The sequence below is a fragment of the Ambystoma mexicanum genome, chromosome 12 (assembly GCF_040938575.1).
Source record: "Ambystoma mexicanum isolate Mex_15411 chromosome 12, UKY_AmexF1_1, whole genome shotgun sequence".
NCBI lineage: Eukaryota > Metazoa > Chordata > Amphibia > Caudata > Ambystomatidae > Ambystoma > Ambystoma mexicanum.
The window spans coordinates 1011390189-1011408033 of NC_090936.1; the positions used below are offsets into that span (position 1 = coordinate 1011390189).

The 17845-nt window shown below is 51.0% G+C and overlaps 1 protein-coding gene across 3 annotated transcripts in view; it reads right to left on the reverse strand.

Annotated features, from left to right (window-relative positions):
• TNPO3 (transportin 3) overlaps nt 1-17845 on the reverse strand; it is a 1153743-nt gene that overhangs the window by 658536 nt on the left and 477362 nt on the right. For all 3 annotated transcript variants that reach the window (XM_069629554.1, XM_069629553.1, XM_069629552.1), the window contains exon 9: nt 1835-1942. In XM_069629554.1, the coding sequence (XP_069485655.1) occupies nt 1835-1942 (108 nt within the window). The remainder of the gene's footprint in view (nt 1-1834; nt 1943-17845) is intronic.

Here is a 17845-nt window from a genome sequence, read left to right on the forward strand (position 1 = left end):
TTCATGAGCATGTGAATCCATGCCAGACCCCATGTTGGAGAAATTCACTCTTTCATCTTTTTTCTTCAAGTCTGTCGTTATATCATCATCCTCTTAAAAAAGTGAGAACTTTCAACTGAGTACACTATCCATTTAACTGATCATTGCACAGGTTAACTGGACGCTGTTTCCACCAAGGATATGGAACCACCACTCCTCCATGTCTTCGTTTAGTGGGGCATATTTTTTGAGATGCACAGACCGCTCAATCAATCAATTTTGGCCATTCAAGGATCAAATGTTTTGTAAAGTGAACTATACAAGAAATGCCCTGGCAAGAGTACATCAGGCCAAGATAAGTCTTTAAATTAAGTCACAGTTAATGCAGAGAAGGTGGTGGCAATGGAGTACACCAGTTATCACATACAACTGGGACTTGCATCCAAGTTGAGTTATATTTACATTATTTGTTGATCAAAGAATCGCAATGAAAGTTTCATGCCCTTGGGAGTTTGGAAGTATCTTGAACAGACGTGGGGAAGGCAGAACATTTACCAAATGTGAATTGCAAAGCCAAGATGAGGGAGATATTCTCTGGGGCTAAAAATAACTTGTTTTGTTGAACTTTTGTGTTGGTGAAGAGACCTGGGGAAGGGAGTCATTCGCTGGAACTGTGAGCATTATCCATTAGAAACATTTAAGTTGCAAGTACATCTTGCTTTGAACATTTGTGCACCTTTCAAGGCCAAGGACAACAGAGTTACTTTAGCATGTGAAGGCTAGAATAGGATTTCAGACACAAGATGCTTTATATTTGGTTGGGCATATTGACAGAAGACAGTTTTTGTTGAGGTAGGGAAAATACTTTATAGAGTAGGGACAGTGGTGCATTTTCCAACCCCCCTTTTTGTGTTTATAAATGTTTATAACCAAAACATGGGTCCTCTTTGTCCACGTCTCATTTTTGGCTCTTCACACTAGTCTTGACAGCTGTGCTATATAAAGAACTGTTCTGCAGAGGCCATCTGATCTGTTACATACGTGTTGGTACAGGTTTATTCATTACGTGACTGACACCTTATAGGAATATGGGAAGACTGAGTAAAAAGCTGTTTTCAACATGATACAAAAACAATGGTAACTTTGGATCGGCTACATTTTTGCGATGGCTAAGTCGGTTTGTGAGCCCACCTAAAAAGGGAACCACAAATGCACTAGCTATACATTTGTTGATTTCAGATTTGAAGGACGAAACTGTGGGGTTACGAGGTCAGCTTTAGAACCTGCCACCTTTAAAAATGCACTTTTGCAAGTAAGGAAAGAAATCCATTGAAAATAGACAAAATGGTCCAAGTATCTGCACATTTCGCTGGATGACAAAAGTAGAGCATCCGAGCATATCTGTAAAGACTAGAGCAGGATCAAACTTGCACTAAGGGAGTGTTTTGGAATGACACACTCATGATGCATACGCAAATGGAAGCAACATCCCCTTGCAGGTGAAGAAGCAGGCTGGCACGTTAGTTCTGAGAAACCATGTTCCTGGTAACATAGCTGAAGCCTTTTCAACTTAACAGTTGCACAAATACCAACGTACTTCTTGGATGTTGAACCATAAGAGCATACATAAATCATACCATTGAGATTCAAAAGAAAAGTGCCCTGTGGCAAGATTGTTTCCCAAAAGGTGGGCGCAGCAAGGTTTCCGCAATGATAAACTATTACATGTAAAGCACAGATATCGGAGGATTAAAGGTAGTACCGGTGAACAGGTGATAGTTTAGGTGATACATTATATAACGAGAGGTGAAAACGATTTTATCAGTTATCCAGAAATATGTAATGTCATGCTCACCTGAGAAAAGCATTCCATAGACCCTACTAAAAAGATAAGGTCCTTGACCAGGTCAGACACCCTCATTCTGAACTCGCCAAAGTCATCAGTTTCTTCAGGAACACCCTCCTGACAAGAACATGAAATGGGGGATTAGATATTTTAGCAATAATCACTGACTGTCTATGCACGTCACACCACCTTGTTTGAGGTCTCTCAAAAACTGTAGATTATGTAAACCAACTCCATGAAATGATATGCATGTAATGTCATTTCTCATGAAAAGCTTTATTTCTACCCTACACCCACCCGCTCACCAAAAGTCTCCTAATGCCCCTGCCAACCCATCCTGAACACATGAACAAGTTCACAAACTATACAAGGTGTTAGAGAGTTTCACTAAAGCCCACCTGCGGTAGGACTGTAGAAGACTAACTCCTTGGAGTACAGGGCTCGAACTCTTCGGTTTGGCATGAACTACCCAAAAGGTTTGGTAGCAATGGACGAGTAGCCAGCCCTAGTCTAGGAGGGAGAAGGGCTGTAGTTCAGTACAAAGACCTTCGAGCACATTTATGGACCAGGACTCACTTTACACTGTAGTATTATACAAATTTGCTTATTTATTATACATTACTGAGGCAATGCTAAACTAGAAACTTCAGGCAAGCAAAAATATTTCACACAGCTATACGTACAATCAATATTTACTGTTGCAATACTCAATTTCACTAGTACACTTTCGATAAATTACAGGCAAGTATAAGAGTAAGGTTAGCAAATTATTAGCCAACATTTACTTCAAATACAAAACTGGCAGGAAGTCCAACCCCTATCTGGGGAATGAGAATGTCAAGAAGTCAAATGGGGACATTGCACCAGTGACCCATAGGCTGTAGAACAAAGGAAGGCAGACTATGTCAAAGTTGGCAAATAGCATAAAGAGCATTTTCGTAACAAGTAATGAAGTTTGATTCAAAGGTATCAAGGGGGGCTAGGCAGGCCACATGAAGGATTTCTGCCTCTAGGATGGATGTCCTTAGGCCTGGGAGAACACAGTTGGGTCGTTCACCCCAACTTGACTCAAGAAGCTCAGGAGGAGCCAACACGGAAACTGCCTAGGTACGAACCCAGGAGTTAGACAGTACCTTCTATGATGTAGAAGAGTGATGTCTGTCGCCTGCGGGCCACAAGGTAAGACAATCTCCAGTTCAAGCATCCGACTTTGGCAGCTTGATAAAGAACTTTTGGCGGGAGGAGACAGTCGGATTCGGTCACAGCAATGCCCAGCAGACCTATCTTTGCGGGACTTCGTCGTGGAGGCTCGATAGGCTTTGTAGCAACGGTTGTCAGCCGGTAGACTTTCTTCCTTCTCTCGGTCCTCGAATCAGCTTAGGGGACACTTCCACGATCGGGAAGGCGTCTCAGACAGATGCCCTCAAGTATGCAGCCAGAACCATGCTTGACGAGACTATGCACCACAACAGTGCCAGAGGTCTCAGGATATTTGGGTATTGCAGGCCAGGAAGGTCATAGCTCTTCATGTAGATGTCAAAATGTAGACGTCTCGACACTGGTTAGGTCCACCAGTCCAAGGGAGGAAGTCTGCCGTTCTGGATCTCCCCTGTCGCACAGAAAAGAGTGCTGGAGCAGCAGCTGTCACTAAGTCGGCTTTGGTGGTCGCTGAAGGTACCTGCAGATGTCCTCTTTGTTCTTCGTAATGGTTGTTCCAGTGGTTGACTCTGGCTTCAGCATCAAGTCATGCATGAACATTCAAACTTTGGGTGGTGGGCACCCAGTTAGAACTGGATCCAAACAGGCACAAAGGAGGACAAAGATCTGCAGAGCTTCAATTTCCTGCCAGCTTCCTGTCCTAGATACACTGGTGCCTCAGGGCGGGCTGTTCAATGGGAGCCTGAAGGAGTGAGCAGGGGTCTCCAGTCCAACCCCACATACCCCTAGGTTAGCAGAGAAAGGCTCAGGAAAGGGCAATCCATCGTGAGTTGGCGGAAAAAAAAGCAGCGCCTTTTTAGGTCAATGGTAACCCTGTGCGTCCTTTAACAGACTAGCCTGTATGTAAAAATCATGAAGCCAATAGAAAATCCACTGCCATCAGCCACTCAGACTTGCCACTAACTAGAAAGTTACAGGAGAAGTGAGAAAATGAATACAATGCATCCCCTCAGCCATCCACATAAGATGGGGTAGACTGATCTCACAAAAGAATACAGACCCACCAAAAGGGCTGCCTTTGTTGTGACCAGAAAGATCTCACAAGGAAACACCACAGGTAGCACAGGAAAAATCAAAGTAAAACCCAAGAGGAAAATTTGAGGTGCTTCCAAAAACACTGCACAGAAGGTGCTGTGTGCTGCAACAGTAAAATAAAAATGCCTCTAAAAGATGGATGAAAGCAGACTCCATCAAAGATAGCTAAAAAGGGGTTCCAGAGTCACAAAAAAAGAAGTGAGGAAAGATTGTAAGTTACTCACCCGTAGTGACTAACGTATTCTTAGTCCATAGTCCCCTTTCCTCCATACTGTATGGGCATCCCCTCCTAGGGAGGAGAGACGGAACCCTTTTCACCAGAAAAAAAAGGAAAAAAAAAATCTTTCCCTTTAAATTTAGAGGCACGCTCCCCTGACAAAGGCCACCGGCGTCACTCAGTCCCCATAGACGCATCGACAATATTAGCATTGCCTAATGACACCAGTTTTATTAAGGGGGAGGATGGTGAGACGTATGAAGGAAAGGGAGGGTATGGACTAAGTACATTAGTCACTACAATGACTAACTCATAATTACCCTTACGTCCCATCCCCTTTCCTCCATACTGTATGGGCGATTACAACTGAATGTAGCCCCAGGGTGGAGAGGTGACAGTCCTTAAGAAAACAAGTTCCTTAACAAAACGCTGCATCTGACCTGAAGCCAGCATTCAAACAGTAGTGCTTACAAAAGACTGATGAGTGGTCCACGTGCCATGGAACGTCTCTGGAAGGCGACCGCCGTGGCTTCGACAGCATGAGCATGGATGTTTGCCGGAAGCGGCTTGTGCTGCCCCTTGTATGACTCCTTAATGGCTGCCACCTTCCATCTTGCTATAGAGGCTTGGAAGCCTGATATCCGGGCCTTGACCCACCGAAGGTGATAAATCGAGCCTCAGATTTACGGAAGCTCCTGGTCCTATCCAGAAAGAACTTAAGCGCTCTCCTAACATATAAACAGTGCAGAACCCTCTGAGCATCATCCTTGGGGTCCACTAAGAAAGCAGGGAGTACTACCTCCTCATTTAGGTGGAACGCCAAGACTACCTTAGGAAGGAACGCAGGATGCGTTCCGGGGACCGCCTGGTCCCTGTGAAAGGTAGTGTAGGGCTCAGGTCACTAGAGCTTTGATGTTGCTGACACGACGTGCAGAATACAGACCCACAAAAGGGCTGCTTTCATGGTGATCAGAATGATGCCCGCGGACGCCATAGGCTCAAAAGGTTTATGCACCAAGGCGCCCAATACTATATTGTGGTCCTACACATGGCGTGGCTTCTTGATGGGCTGGTAGAGCCTAGTGAGTCTCATCAAATGTCTTAACCACCGAATTGGCGGACAAGAAAACCTCCAAATTTCGGTAGGCTTCGATGGCCGATGCATAGGTCAGGCATGTGTCTACCTGCACCCCAGAGTGTGCTAGGTGTGCAGAGAAAGACAGCACATTGTCCAGTGAGGAAGTGAGAGGATCTACTTCCTTAGACTCAGCCCAGTGGCAAAACCTAGTCCACTTGCTTTTGTACTGGCTCGTAGTGGCATCGCTCCTAGCACCCTGAATGATGTCTAGATTAGCCTGCGAGAGGCAGAGATGATTGAGAGTGACCTGCTCAGGCACCACGCTGCAAGGGCTAACTTCTGTGGGGCAGCGTGTATTAGCATGCCCCCCTGTTGCAACAGATGAGCTGGGCCCAGCGGAAGGTGCATAAGAGGTTGGTCTGACAGGCTGAGTAGCTCTGAAAACCTTGGCATATCAGAAATTATACGTTACTCACTGTAGTGACTAACATACTCTTGGTCCATATTCCCCTTTCCTCCATACTGTATGGGCATCCTTTCCAAGGGACGGGTGAAAAAACCTTCCCCTTTAAATTTAGAGGCCCGCGAGGATGCGGCCCAGGAAGAATGTGCTTCCCTGACTCCGCCATCCGGCGCCCTACCTCAGTCCCCACTGACATGTCGACAATAGATTTAACATTGCCTAATGACACCAGTATTATTAGGGGGGAAGTTGGTGGGACGTATGGAGGAAAGGGGACTATGGACTAAGAGTACATTAGTCACTACGTTGAGTAACTTATAATTAATTATTGTTACGACCTGTCCCCTTTCCTCCATACTGTATGGGCGATTACAACTGATTGTAGCCCCATGGTGGAGAGGAGACCCTCCTTAAGCAAATAGGTTCCTGAGCACCAAGTCCTAAAGCAGCATCAGATTTAATGCTTGCAGAAAGTCGAGGGAAAGGCCCAAGTGGCCGCCCTGCTTATGACTTGCCAAGGGACATAGCGCTGGAATGCGATGGGCGTTGGCTTAGCCCTGACTGCGTGGGCATGCATGTTGGCAGGGAGCAGCTTGTGCTGGCCCTCATGCTTCTTTGATGGCGGAGACAATCTAGCGGGATATGGAAGCCTTAGAGGCCCAATTGTAACTTTCGGAGGCTCAAGACCAGGCTAACAGGACATCCAATTTGCGGAAGCCCTTGGTCCAGTCCAAGTAGAATTTCACAGGGTTAGGGTGAATTCCCATTTTATGGCTAATTTCCCCCACCTATAGAGTCCCCCAGCAGCTTTGAAGGATTTGAAGGGTTTCTTTTTTTTTCTCCTGCTGAGAGTGTGACTCTTTTTCCCACTCTTAGGCATATTTGCTATGTGTGTTGTAGGCTATTTGTTGTGTTAAATGTCTGTGGAGTTTATCTCACCCCCATAGGAACCATCTTTATCCACATGTGTTACACAGCACCCTCCGTGCAGTGACACAGGGGTGTCGTAGCGACCCCCAAAGAGACTCCATACCCTGGGAGTGACTACCGTCTCCCAGGGCATGTAAAGTCACCATTGACTTTACTAGTCAATCTTTATGAACAAAACCAGTACAACCCATTTTACTATGGAGGTACTGGCAAGGGTTAATCGTTTGTCCATTATGTTCATTTTCGAGAGGGTACCGTACAGTCCCTCTCAAAAGTTTCTGGCTGGTGGCAGTGGTTACTACCAAAAAAATTTGAACGCAAATATTTCCCTATGGAATTTTCCCATTGTTCGAGGCTACGACATTTACTGACAGCCTCCGACATACCGACGGTTTATTTTTGCATTAACTTTACTCCGGTAGGTTTTATTTGCCAGAACTTTGATATAAATTCTTTCTCGTGTCTTTCTCTAAACTCCTAGCCCAGGTTCCTTTGTTCGTCCGTTTGGCAGGCTTCTGCCAAGAAGCCCTCCTTTTGGTGCCACTGAGTCTGGGGTGGATCCAATGTGTGGGAGGGGGAGTAGGACCCCTGGACAGGATTGCCTGAGCAACCCATGTCGCGCACTGCCCTGATATGCTGGAGGGTCTCCCGCCAGGATAACCAATCCACTGTGTGAGACAGCTAGGCTGTATGAATGGGGATCTTTCTGCATAAAAGCAGGGTCCTGAGGACTGGACGTGCAAGACGTCTCCACTGGAACTAAGAAGCTGAAGAGGAGAGAAGCCAAAGACATCTGCAACTTCTGAACCACTGGTGAAGCCCTGCTGCAGCGGCTAACCACTTTTCTCCACACGACGAGAAAAGATCTTCATCTGCAAGAGCCTTCTTCCCTTGAGCTGGTGGGGCCAACCAGTTTGCCAATCGCCTTCCCGGACCTGCCTTGGTCGAATCGCCAGTACCCTGTACTCGGAGACCGAATAGCCAGGCACTCGTCCACCCGGACCGCGATTTAAAGGAGTGTACCTTTTATTCGTTGGGCAGCACCGCGGCTGGTTTCATCCCTGGCAGTGCAGTAACTCGAACCTTCCTCCACGATGAGAGTCCCTCTTACTCTGCTGGATCACCTGAACTGCAGGAACTGCCAGGAACAACTGCCACGGCAGGAGCCTCTTCTACATTTCAAGGTACATTTTTCCGCCAGGGCGCCATTTTCGCGTGGTAGTGCTAAAGGTGTTTTAAATCCTTTACTAGCTGTTGGGTTGGCCGCCCCTATTCTCTAACATTGTCTTTCACTTTCTGCATCCACCTTTTCGAATCGTTAACCAAAGACATGACTGCAGCTACAAGAACATTTTGCTCCTGGGCCCTTTGCCCTATGCAACTGACTCTGGCACAGGCCCATTGACTCTGGCTAAATTTGTTAGAACTGCCTTCTCTAGATTGCTTTTCAACTAGAACTGTGTTAGTGCACCCATTTCTTATAACCACCCTTTTCTTCCCATTTTTAAAACTTGTGAAGTGCCATTTTGCTCGCTTTTCATTTAAGTATTATACTTACTAAAGTACTGCCTTGACTAAACTTGTTCACAAACTTATGGGAAGTGTTGCTAGGGTGTGTAAGAAGATATTCCTGTATAACTTGTGTTTTCCCTCCCTTGTGAGAAATTGCTAGAGTGCCATTTGTGTTTGGTTTTTACTGTGCCGTTTTGCTCAGTTTTCACTCTTGCTCAAACTTATCTACAATTTAACTAGGGCTAGTTTCCCTGGTGCAGGGTGGATGACTCTGCCCCACTGCTGTGCCAGATGATGTGCTGGGCCTGTCGTGAGGTGAATCGGGGGCACTTCCAAGAGACTGAGCAGCTCCGATTACCATGGCCTGGCCGGCCACCATGGAGCTATTAGAATGAGGAGTAGGCGAGACCCCTTGATTTTGCAAATTACCATGTGAATCAGGGGAGTGGGAGTGGGCGGAAAGGCGTAGGCTTTCATGCCGGTCCACTGGAGGTGCAATGCGTCACCCAGAAAGCCGGGGCCCTGACCTTGCCAGGATGCAAACTGGGGGCACTTCTTGTTGTGCCAGGTGGCAAAGATCCACCTGGGGGTGACCTCACCTGTTGAAAATCTCCAAAACAACGAGGTCATTGAGCTGCCACTTGTAATTGTCTGCTCCCAGCCTGCTGAGCCTGTCCGCTTCCAGGATGGTTTCCCCCAGGAGGTGGCCTGCCGTGAGGTAGATGCCGTTTTCCCGGTCCCACTCCCACATGCTGATCGCCAGTCTGCACAGAGGATGGGATCTGGTGCCTCCCTGCTTGTTGACGTAGTACATGCTGGTCAAGTTATCCGTTTGGATGAGGACAACCTTGCCCCTGTGAATTGGCAGGAACGCCCCGAGCGCCAACCAGATGGCGTTCAGCTCTAGGCAAATAATGTGGTATTCCTGCTCCTGTCGAGTCCAGGTGCCGTGGACAGAGTTCTTCCAGGGTGGCTCCCCAGCACTAGAGCGAGGAATCCGTGGTGATGGTGGCCTGCGGAGTGGGCAGCGGAAGGGATTGCCTGTCCGTAGGTTCCAGTCTCTGGACCACCACATCAGGTCCGTGCAGAGAAACGGAGGAACATTGATCATATCGGATGGAGAACCCTGCTCCTGGTTCCATGAGGCTGCAAAGTGCAGCTGAATCCTCCTCATCCTTATTCTCGTGCGCGGAACGGCTAATAGGAAGGCTGCCAGTAGACAAGAAAGTCAGTCTGCGTGGGCTGCAGCTGCGACTTCTTGAGATGGAGCGAGAAGCCAGATCATGCAGTGTGTTCATAAGAGTATGGGAAGAGTGGTGAACCGCTTCCGGAGATGTAGCCCTGACGAGCCAGTCGTCGAGGTATGGGTAGATGTGGAGGCCCTGCGCTCTGAGGAAGGCTGCCACCGCATTCGTGAGCCTGGTAAAGACCCTGGGGGCCGAGTTGAGGCAAAAAGGAAGGACATTGTTTTGAAAATGGTAGCCCATGATCCTGAACTGTAGAAAAGAACGATGGGGCTGCCAAATCGGGACGTGTAGGTACGTGCCATTCAGATCCAGGGAGCACATCCAGTCTCCCTTGTCCAATGTCTCCTTTATAAAAGCTGGCATAACCATCTTCAATTTTGCAGGGCTAAGGAGAAGTTGAGGGTGGAAAGGTCCAGCACAACTCTCAGGCCCGCCTGGTTTTTCTTCTGAATGGAGAAAATCCTGGAGTAAAAGCCAAAGCCTTGCTGGGAGGCTGGGACTTCCTCCACTGTCTGATTCTCTACGAGCGACCGGATCGCTGCCAAAAGAGTTGCTGTCCCAACATGTGGGAGGGGGGAGGGAGGAGAGGCTGGGATAGGGAGGTAGTACCGCGTGGATACTACAGAGAGGATCCGGGGGTCCGCGAAATTCAGGCACCAGAAATGAGACACGTTGACCCGAAGGGGCATGTCATGCCTTCTTTCCCTTCTCCAAGACACTTGCGTGTGGATTAAAAGGCCTACCCTGCTCCTCGGGCCTAGGCCCGGTAGGTGCGACACCCTCGACCCAGTGGTCGGCAGAGCTGCGTTAAGGTGCCACCTCCAACATTACCGGTATTAGGGTGTAGCCCCTCGCCATGGTGCCAGTATAAGGGCGGAGCCCCTCGGGTGAAGATCTGGTAAAAGAACCTTTCGGCCCCTCAACACTGGCACTGGAAGGATCCAAGGATCCCTCGGCCCGAGGGCCGGTAGCTGCAGCAGCCTCGGTGCACGTGCTGGTAGAAGGACCCGAGCAGTCCCTTCCGCGCAGGAGAGTCCATGGGAAGGAGTCTCCCTTTCGGGGTACGATGGAGAAGATTGGCCCTAACTTGGGCCTGTTTTGATGTTTTACAAAGTTCTTGAAGTCCTCTGGAGGCGACTTCTGGAAGAGCTCCCTCCACCTGGCTAGTCTGTTCTCCAGCGCTTTCGAGGACAGCAAGTCACACGCTAAACAAGATTCCCAACCGTGGTCTGGGCCAAGGCAACGTAGGCAGAGGGCGTGGGGGTCTGAAGTTGGGAAGAGCCCGTTGCAGGATGGACACCTGCTGAACCTTGTAGCAGTCGACATGCGCCGGGGAGAAAAAACAAGTTATTTACCTGTAACTGTTGTTTTCCAGCATGGGTCTGGCATGGATTCACATGCTCATGGATATTCCCCGTCGTCAGGCTGGGAATCCTCAGTAAAGAAAACAATCAGTTTAAATTTCGTTTCTGAACTGTCTTTCTCCTAATAACCAAGACTCTCCTCTGGCAGCCATCTTCAGATTTGGTAGCACGTAAAGAGGCAGTAGGACCAAGAGAAGAGCCGCAGAGGGTAAGGCAGGATGGGTTCGCATGTGAATCCATGCCAGACCCATGTTGGAGAACAGTTATAGGTAAGTAACTTGTTCCTTCTCCAGCATGGGGTCTGGCATGTTTCACATGCTCATGAATAAATACATAGCAGTACACACATGCACAACCACGGGAGGTGGCAAGGCTTAACATTAAGCGTCTCTTACCTCCTCACCAGGCTCACCTTCAAGTGAAAAGGTTGCGCAGCACTGCTTGGCTGACTCTAGACTCCTCCCTGGAATCCCGGTCGATGCAGTAGAATTTCGTGAAGGTGTGCGACGCTCTCCACGTAGCAGCCCTGCACATGTCCAGCAGGGGCACACCAGACAGGAAGGCGATAGCTCTGGTCGGCCCTCGGATGGCCAGGCACCGGTCAATTTGCCAACCGGTGACAATGGGTGATTCAGCCAGAGAGCCACCTGGAAATGGAAGCTTTGGAGATGGCCTTCCCTTGGTTCACAGGGCCAAAGTTCAAAAACAGCTGTGCTGTCTTCCAAAAACTCTGCTGTCCATGTAGAACATCAGCGCTCTAACCACATCCAGCGAGTGCAAAGTCCTCTCAGCCGGCGACAAAGGTGACAGGAAGAAAACAGGCAACACCAAGAGCTCTTTGAGATGGAAGTCCAACGGCACCTTGGGCATGAAGGAGGGTTGCGTCCGCAGCACCACCCTTGTCTCTTGGAATGGTAAGGTGGTTTACAAGAGGGCCTGAATCTCTCCCACTCGTCGTGCAGAGGAGATGGCCACAAGAAACGCTGTCTTCCACAATACAAACTTCAGCAGCGCCGAAGGCATAAGCTCAAACATGAGCCTAGTCAGCACCACATTGAGCTCCCATGCTGGGGCCGGAGCCTTCACCGGCAGGAACGAATGGAAAAGTCCTTTAATGAATTCCTTAACCAGGCGGTGCGACCACAGCGATGACCACCCCAGAGTTATGGTGTAGCGGGAAATAGCTGCCAGATGAACCTTGATGGAAGCATGTGCCAACCCTGCCTTGGCCAGCGACAGCAAATACAGCAAACCTCTTCCACCTATGGCCGTAGCATTTCAGTGTCAACGAAGCGCTGGCCTTGGCAAGCACCTCCATGCAGTCCGCCGGGAGATCGTATCCAAATTCTAGCGCTGCAGGAGCCAGGCCTGCAAGTTCAGCGACCCTGGGTCTTGGTGCAGAATCGCGCCTCCTTCCCTAGCGAGAAGATCTGCGTCCCCCGGAAGCTTGACTGGAGGGGACGCTGACATGTCCAGAAGGTCCGGGTACCATATCTGCCTCAGCCACACCGGTTCAACGAGTATCATCCTGCACCGGGACAGTCTAAGTTGACTGATGAGTCGCAGAAGCAACGGGGGATACGCATAGAGGAACAGGCCGTCCCAGGGGAAGGAGAATGCATCCCCCATGCTCCCTGGTTGGGGAAACCTGCTGGCTAACCTCCGGCACTTGGTGCTTGTCGCCGTCGCAAACAGATCGATCTGGGATTGCCCCATCGTCGGAATAGACGATCCACTTGATCCTGCCGAAGCTACCACTCGTGGCAAGAGCAGCTCCCTGCCGAGTGAGTCGGTGACTGTTCTTCATTCCTGCTAGATGAAAGGGTACCAGGAAACTTCCCTTGGGCGACGGCCCAGTGCCATAGATCCTGCGCTTCCTTGAAGAAAGCCAGAGAAATCTGGTGCCCCCCTGCTTCCGAATGTAGAACATCGTGGTGGTGTTGTCGGTGAAGAACCGCACCACCTTGCCCGAGAGACGGAAGGAATGATTTGAGGGCCCAAAACACGGCCCGGAGCTCCAGGATGTTGATGTGCAACGACTTCTCCTTCGGTAGCCAAAGGCCTCTTGCGTGGAGATTTCCAGTGTGCACACCCCATCCCTCCAGGGGGGCGTCCGTCGTCACCGCCTCCTGATGTGCTGGGGTCTGGAAGTTTGTGCCCGCCGCTAGACGCACGCGGACACCCGACCACCAATCGCTCGACGGAATGTCTCGTTGAGGGCAATCTGGTCCTCGAAGCTTCCCGACACTTGGATCCAATGGGTATCAAGGAACTCTTGCAGCTGCCGCATCCGCAGCCTGCACAGCCAAATGAGGTATGACATGCCGAGCAGGGATTTGATGGATCTCACCCTTGCATCTTCCATGGTCAACAGCCGTTGTACCTTGCCCAGGATGGCCTTTTAGCCTGTCCTCCGACGGCGAAGCCAGGCGCGACACTGTCGAGCATGGACCCCAGAAACAGTGTCCTGCGATGGCACCAAGCAGGACTTTGCATAGATTATCGAGAAACCCAGTTCCGTGAGCAGGCAGATGGTCCTCGCTGTGTGGTCGACGGCGAGTTCCCTGACTTCGCTCGGATGAGCCAATCATCCAGGTAGGGGTAGACGTGTACCCTCTGCAGGCGCGCCGCAACCGGCACCAGGCACTTGATGAAGACCCTTGGTGCCGACTTCAGACCGAAGGGAAGGGCCTTGAATTGATAGTGCTGCCCCCGTACCACGAAACATAGAAACTTTCAATGCCCCTTGTGGATGGGGATGTGAAAATAAGCATCCTTCAGGTCCAGCGACAACAAGAAATCCCCTTCCTCCACATGCTGAAGGGCGACCATCCGAAACTTCAGGGACTTGATGTATTTGTTGAGGCAGCGGAGATCCAGGATGGGCCACCAACCACCAGTCTTGTTCCCGACAAGGAAGTACACTCCGGAGCCGCAAAGTCTCTTCGGGACGTGCTCTATCGCGCACTTTTTCAGCATCGCCTGTACTTCTAGAAGAAGTTGAGGGACAAGTGTTTCTTGCCGGGTCACTGTTGGAATGCGGGGAACACTTCCTCTGGAACTCCAGGGTGTGCCCGGGGCCAGGGCGTCAAGCACCAAACGGTCGGTGGAGATTTACTCCTGCACGCCGACTAACTTTGCCAGCCGGCTTCCCACCGGGGTGCTCGCATGGGGGCCCGACATCACGGCCGGTTCAGTCCTGCTTCATCGCGGACGACCCACTTTGGGAGACTTGGTGACGACGACCATTTCCTCCGGCTTTGCTGCGGACCCTGCAGGCTTCCTGGGCCGAGGAACGGGATGGTTGACGGTACGACGAGAAGTTGCCACCAAATCCTTTGGAGGCACTGTGAGACTTGCCTCCGGTGGCCCAAAAGAACGGCCGTCACTGTTGGTGTGCCCAAGGCACGAGCCGTCTCAGTATCTGTCATGATGCCTACCCCCGGGGACCCAGACCAAGTCCATCAACCCGAGAAGCAGGCATCAAGTTAACCCAAGCAAACCCAACAACCCCCGCTAGGGGCTATTTGGGTGCAGTCCTGGCACCTATGGTGCCAGGCTCATATGGAGAGTCAGTCCTGACGCCATAGGCGCCAGGCTCATAGATTACAACTTACCTGATGCAGACCATGCTGCAAACTTACCTGATGCAGACCATGCTGCAAGAGCTCCAAGCCAAACGAGGCTTCGAAGGGACTATTTTTTTACTCGGGCGGGGCTGGGGAGGAATACTTACCTGGGACTACTTTGGGGGCTATTTAAACCACGCCCGAAGAGCAGCACATGCTTCGCGTTATTCTGCATCCAGCAGCGTAACGCTCACCGTGCCTGCAAGTCTGCATCCAGTCTTCTGCCACGGCCGCCACGAGTTTGGAGCTCCTAGAAAAAGGGAGAAAGGAGGGGAAAATGTTAGAACAAGAGCAATACCTTTGATCCTTACCCGAATTCCCGATCCATTGCGCCTTCGAGCTGGAAGAAAGAAGTTATTTTATGCGCGTCGCCTCGCCTGCTGCAGTGCCACGCTGTACTCACCGGCCTTCGCAGCATCTTCACATTTCACTGCATCATCCTGCATGTTGCCGCCGCCGCACTCCAGCACCTAAGGAGAAGACAACAGCAAGGTGAGCCAAGGGAATACACAGAGGAATACCCCCCATAGACTTACCTGGTTTTACCACCGGGGGTACTATTCTTCACGGGTCGGCGCAGCTTCCACTGCATCTTAGCCGAACCCCGGCCCCTAAAGGGAAACAAAAGGCCAGCAAGGTGAAACAAGGGACTAACAAGGGGAACCCTCCTCACCACAAAAGACTTAACTAATTTTACCACCGGAGGCATTATTCCCCGAGACTTCATACTTTCTCTCATCGCCTGAATAAGGGAGAAAGCAACAGGTTACATACGGACATTATTTTATCGAAATGTGTTGGATAATACAAATCCTTACCAGAACATTACCGGTTGCCACGAGGAACTCTTCAGTAGGGTCAAGCTGCAACCTGCAAGGAATCGGACAAGAGTGAAAGTCAGGCATTTGAACTCTTACGAACTACATACTTACGGCGTCTTGCCGGGAATATCGGAGTCAATATTGTCCTGGAACGCACCAATTCCTTTGAGCCAGTGAAGCAACTGGTTATCTACGCGCCCCTACGCTCAATGCAGCATGGAGAGCTCATCTTTTCAAATCATCAGGTGAGACTATAAGAGGGGATATCCAAGGTGATCAGTGGGGAGAACAGCAGGGTGGGGGGGGGGGGGGATTTACGGTCAACTCCACAGGGGGTTAATTCCCTTTCTCCACTTGCAGAAGACTATTACTACGGGCCAAGCAAAGGAAGCTAGGTGGGGCAGTCCAGTCCGTCATCTCGGCCCTACGCGTCACATTGGTGGAGACCACAGCAGTCCAGATAGACGCCTCTGTGGGAGCCAGGTGAGCGTAACAGTATCTGCCTTGATGGCTTGCAGAGATTCATCCACCGTCTTGCCGAACAAGTTGTTCCCGTCGAAGGGCATGTCCAATTCCCTTGTCTGGACGTCCTGACGGAAATTGGTGGCCTTCAGCCAACCCAACCACGCCGACTAAGGCAAACGCTGTTGCCCATCCAGCTGAATATGGTGCTGGCCATGTCCGTGGCCACCGTGATGGCATGGACCGATGCCACCGCGCCTTCCTGTAGGATTTCAAGGGTGTCTGGCCTCTTGTCGTCCGGAAGTCCAGGAGAGGGTAGATTTTAAACCAAAGCTCCCCGTCGTAGCAGACCACGATGGCGACAGGGTTGGCCGCCTTAATGGTCGTTGCCGCCGACGAGATGACCCGTTATCCCATGACATCTAGCTTCTTTCCCTCGCCGTCCGGTGGGGAAGTGGAAGTCGATGCCGCCGACCCTGCAGATTTCTTCCTGGCAGCTGCCGAGACCACAGACTCCGGGGATGGCTGAGATCTGAGACACTTCGGTGCAGAGTCTGGCACCCTGTATTTCTTCTCGTACCGGTCTCTTTGCCGAGGACGGGTTCTTCAGGAGAAACAGTCCTTCATCCCAAATGTCGTCCAACAGCAGGATCGAGCGCACAGTCTTCCTCTTGGCCTCTCGGCGCTGATAAAGGAATCCCTCCTTCTGTTCCTTGGGGTTCAGTTGAAATAGCTTAGGCCCTAGAGATCATGGCATGGAAGGAGCCAATCTCGTCGGGTGGAGAAGCCCTGGGTACTAGCGACGGGAGGTCCATTCTGTCGTCGGCGTCTATGACTGTCTTAACCCTCGGTGGAGGGGATGGAGGTGAAGGATGGTAGGGCAGAGGCGCATGGACTTTTCTCCTCTTAGGCAGCGGGTCCCCTGGTTGTCCAGGTGCCGCTGGATCACCCATAGGAGGCACAGGCATCCTTGTCCTCATCTCAGAGCAGAGGGAGCGCAGAGCTTGTAGGATGTCTGTAGACATTTCCGTTGGTGGTGGCGGCGGCGGTTGCGTCGGCAGTGGCGTGGTGTCCTCCGGTTCCACAGCGCCCTGCCGCCCCTAGTCGTTCCCTCGTAGCTTTCCACATACGCCTCCTCAGGGTCCTTCCTTCCCGTAAGGCCTGGCCTCAACGAACTTCTTATCAAGCACTGTCTTCAGGCCAGAGAGCTCCTTGGAGGAGGATATCCGAGCCCGGCAGGACTACCGTGCCCTCCCCCTTCTCGTCCAGGGGCGACGGCCTCAGGGAGATCGGCATCGTCTTCACGGCAGTCTTCTCAATTGGCAGGAAAGAGGATTCCCTACAAGTGGGCAGGGAAACTCATCCTGGGGGTCGTCTCCACTGGGACCGCATCTGCAGCCTTTGCCAGGGACGCTACCACTCCCTTAATCGATTCCTTAGCCTGGTGATCCTGGGCCTTCACAACCTTGGGCGCATCCGAGGCCTTCATCATGGGGGGGGTGAGGGGGGTCAACACCTCGCTCCCCCTTGGCTTTCTCTGTCGGAGCCGACCGGACCTTCTCCAGAAACTTACCCGAGTGGTCAGACTTCCTTTTCTTGGCTGAGCCGGAGCGTTGGCTCATGGTTGACAGCATCAGCGATGCTGCACCCGGCCTGGCTGGCTGCCACGGAGCCCATACCAACGGCACTCCCGGTGCCCACGGACTCAGTGCTTTGCCTTATGCCACTCGGCGAGCCGCTGGCAACGGTCCTTCATGGTGCATGGCACCAAGTCCTTGTAGAACGCACAGGCCTCCACGTGTTATTTGTCCGAATGGAGGTAATAAAGGCACAGAGTGCCCATCGTCCAGAAAGATGTTCCGCAGCCTGCATCCTGGGCAGATCCTGAAAAGAGGCGTTGAGTGTCCTTTATCCTCGGCCATGTCCACGCGGTTTAGGCGTCCAAGAATCTTCTGAAATCCTCCAAGAAGTGAGCTCCATGAAAAATCGCCCTTGAGGGGAGTAGAAAATTCCAGAAAACAGGTCCCCGTTGGTCGGATGATGG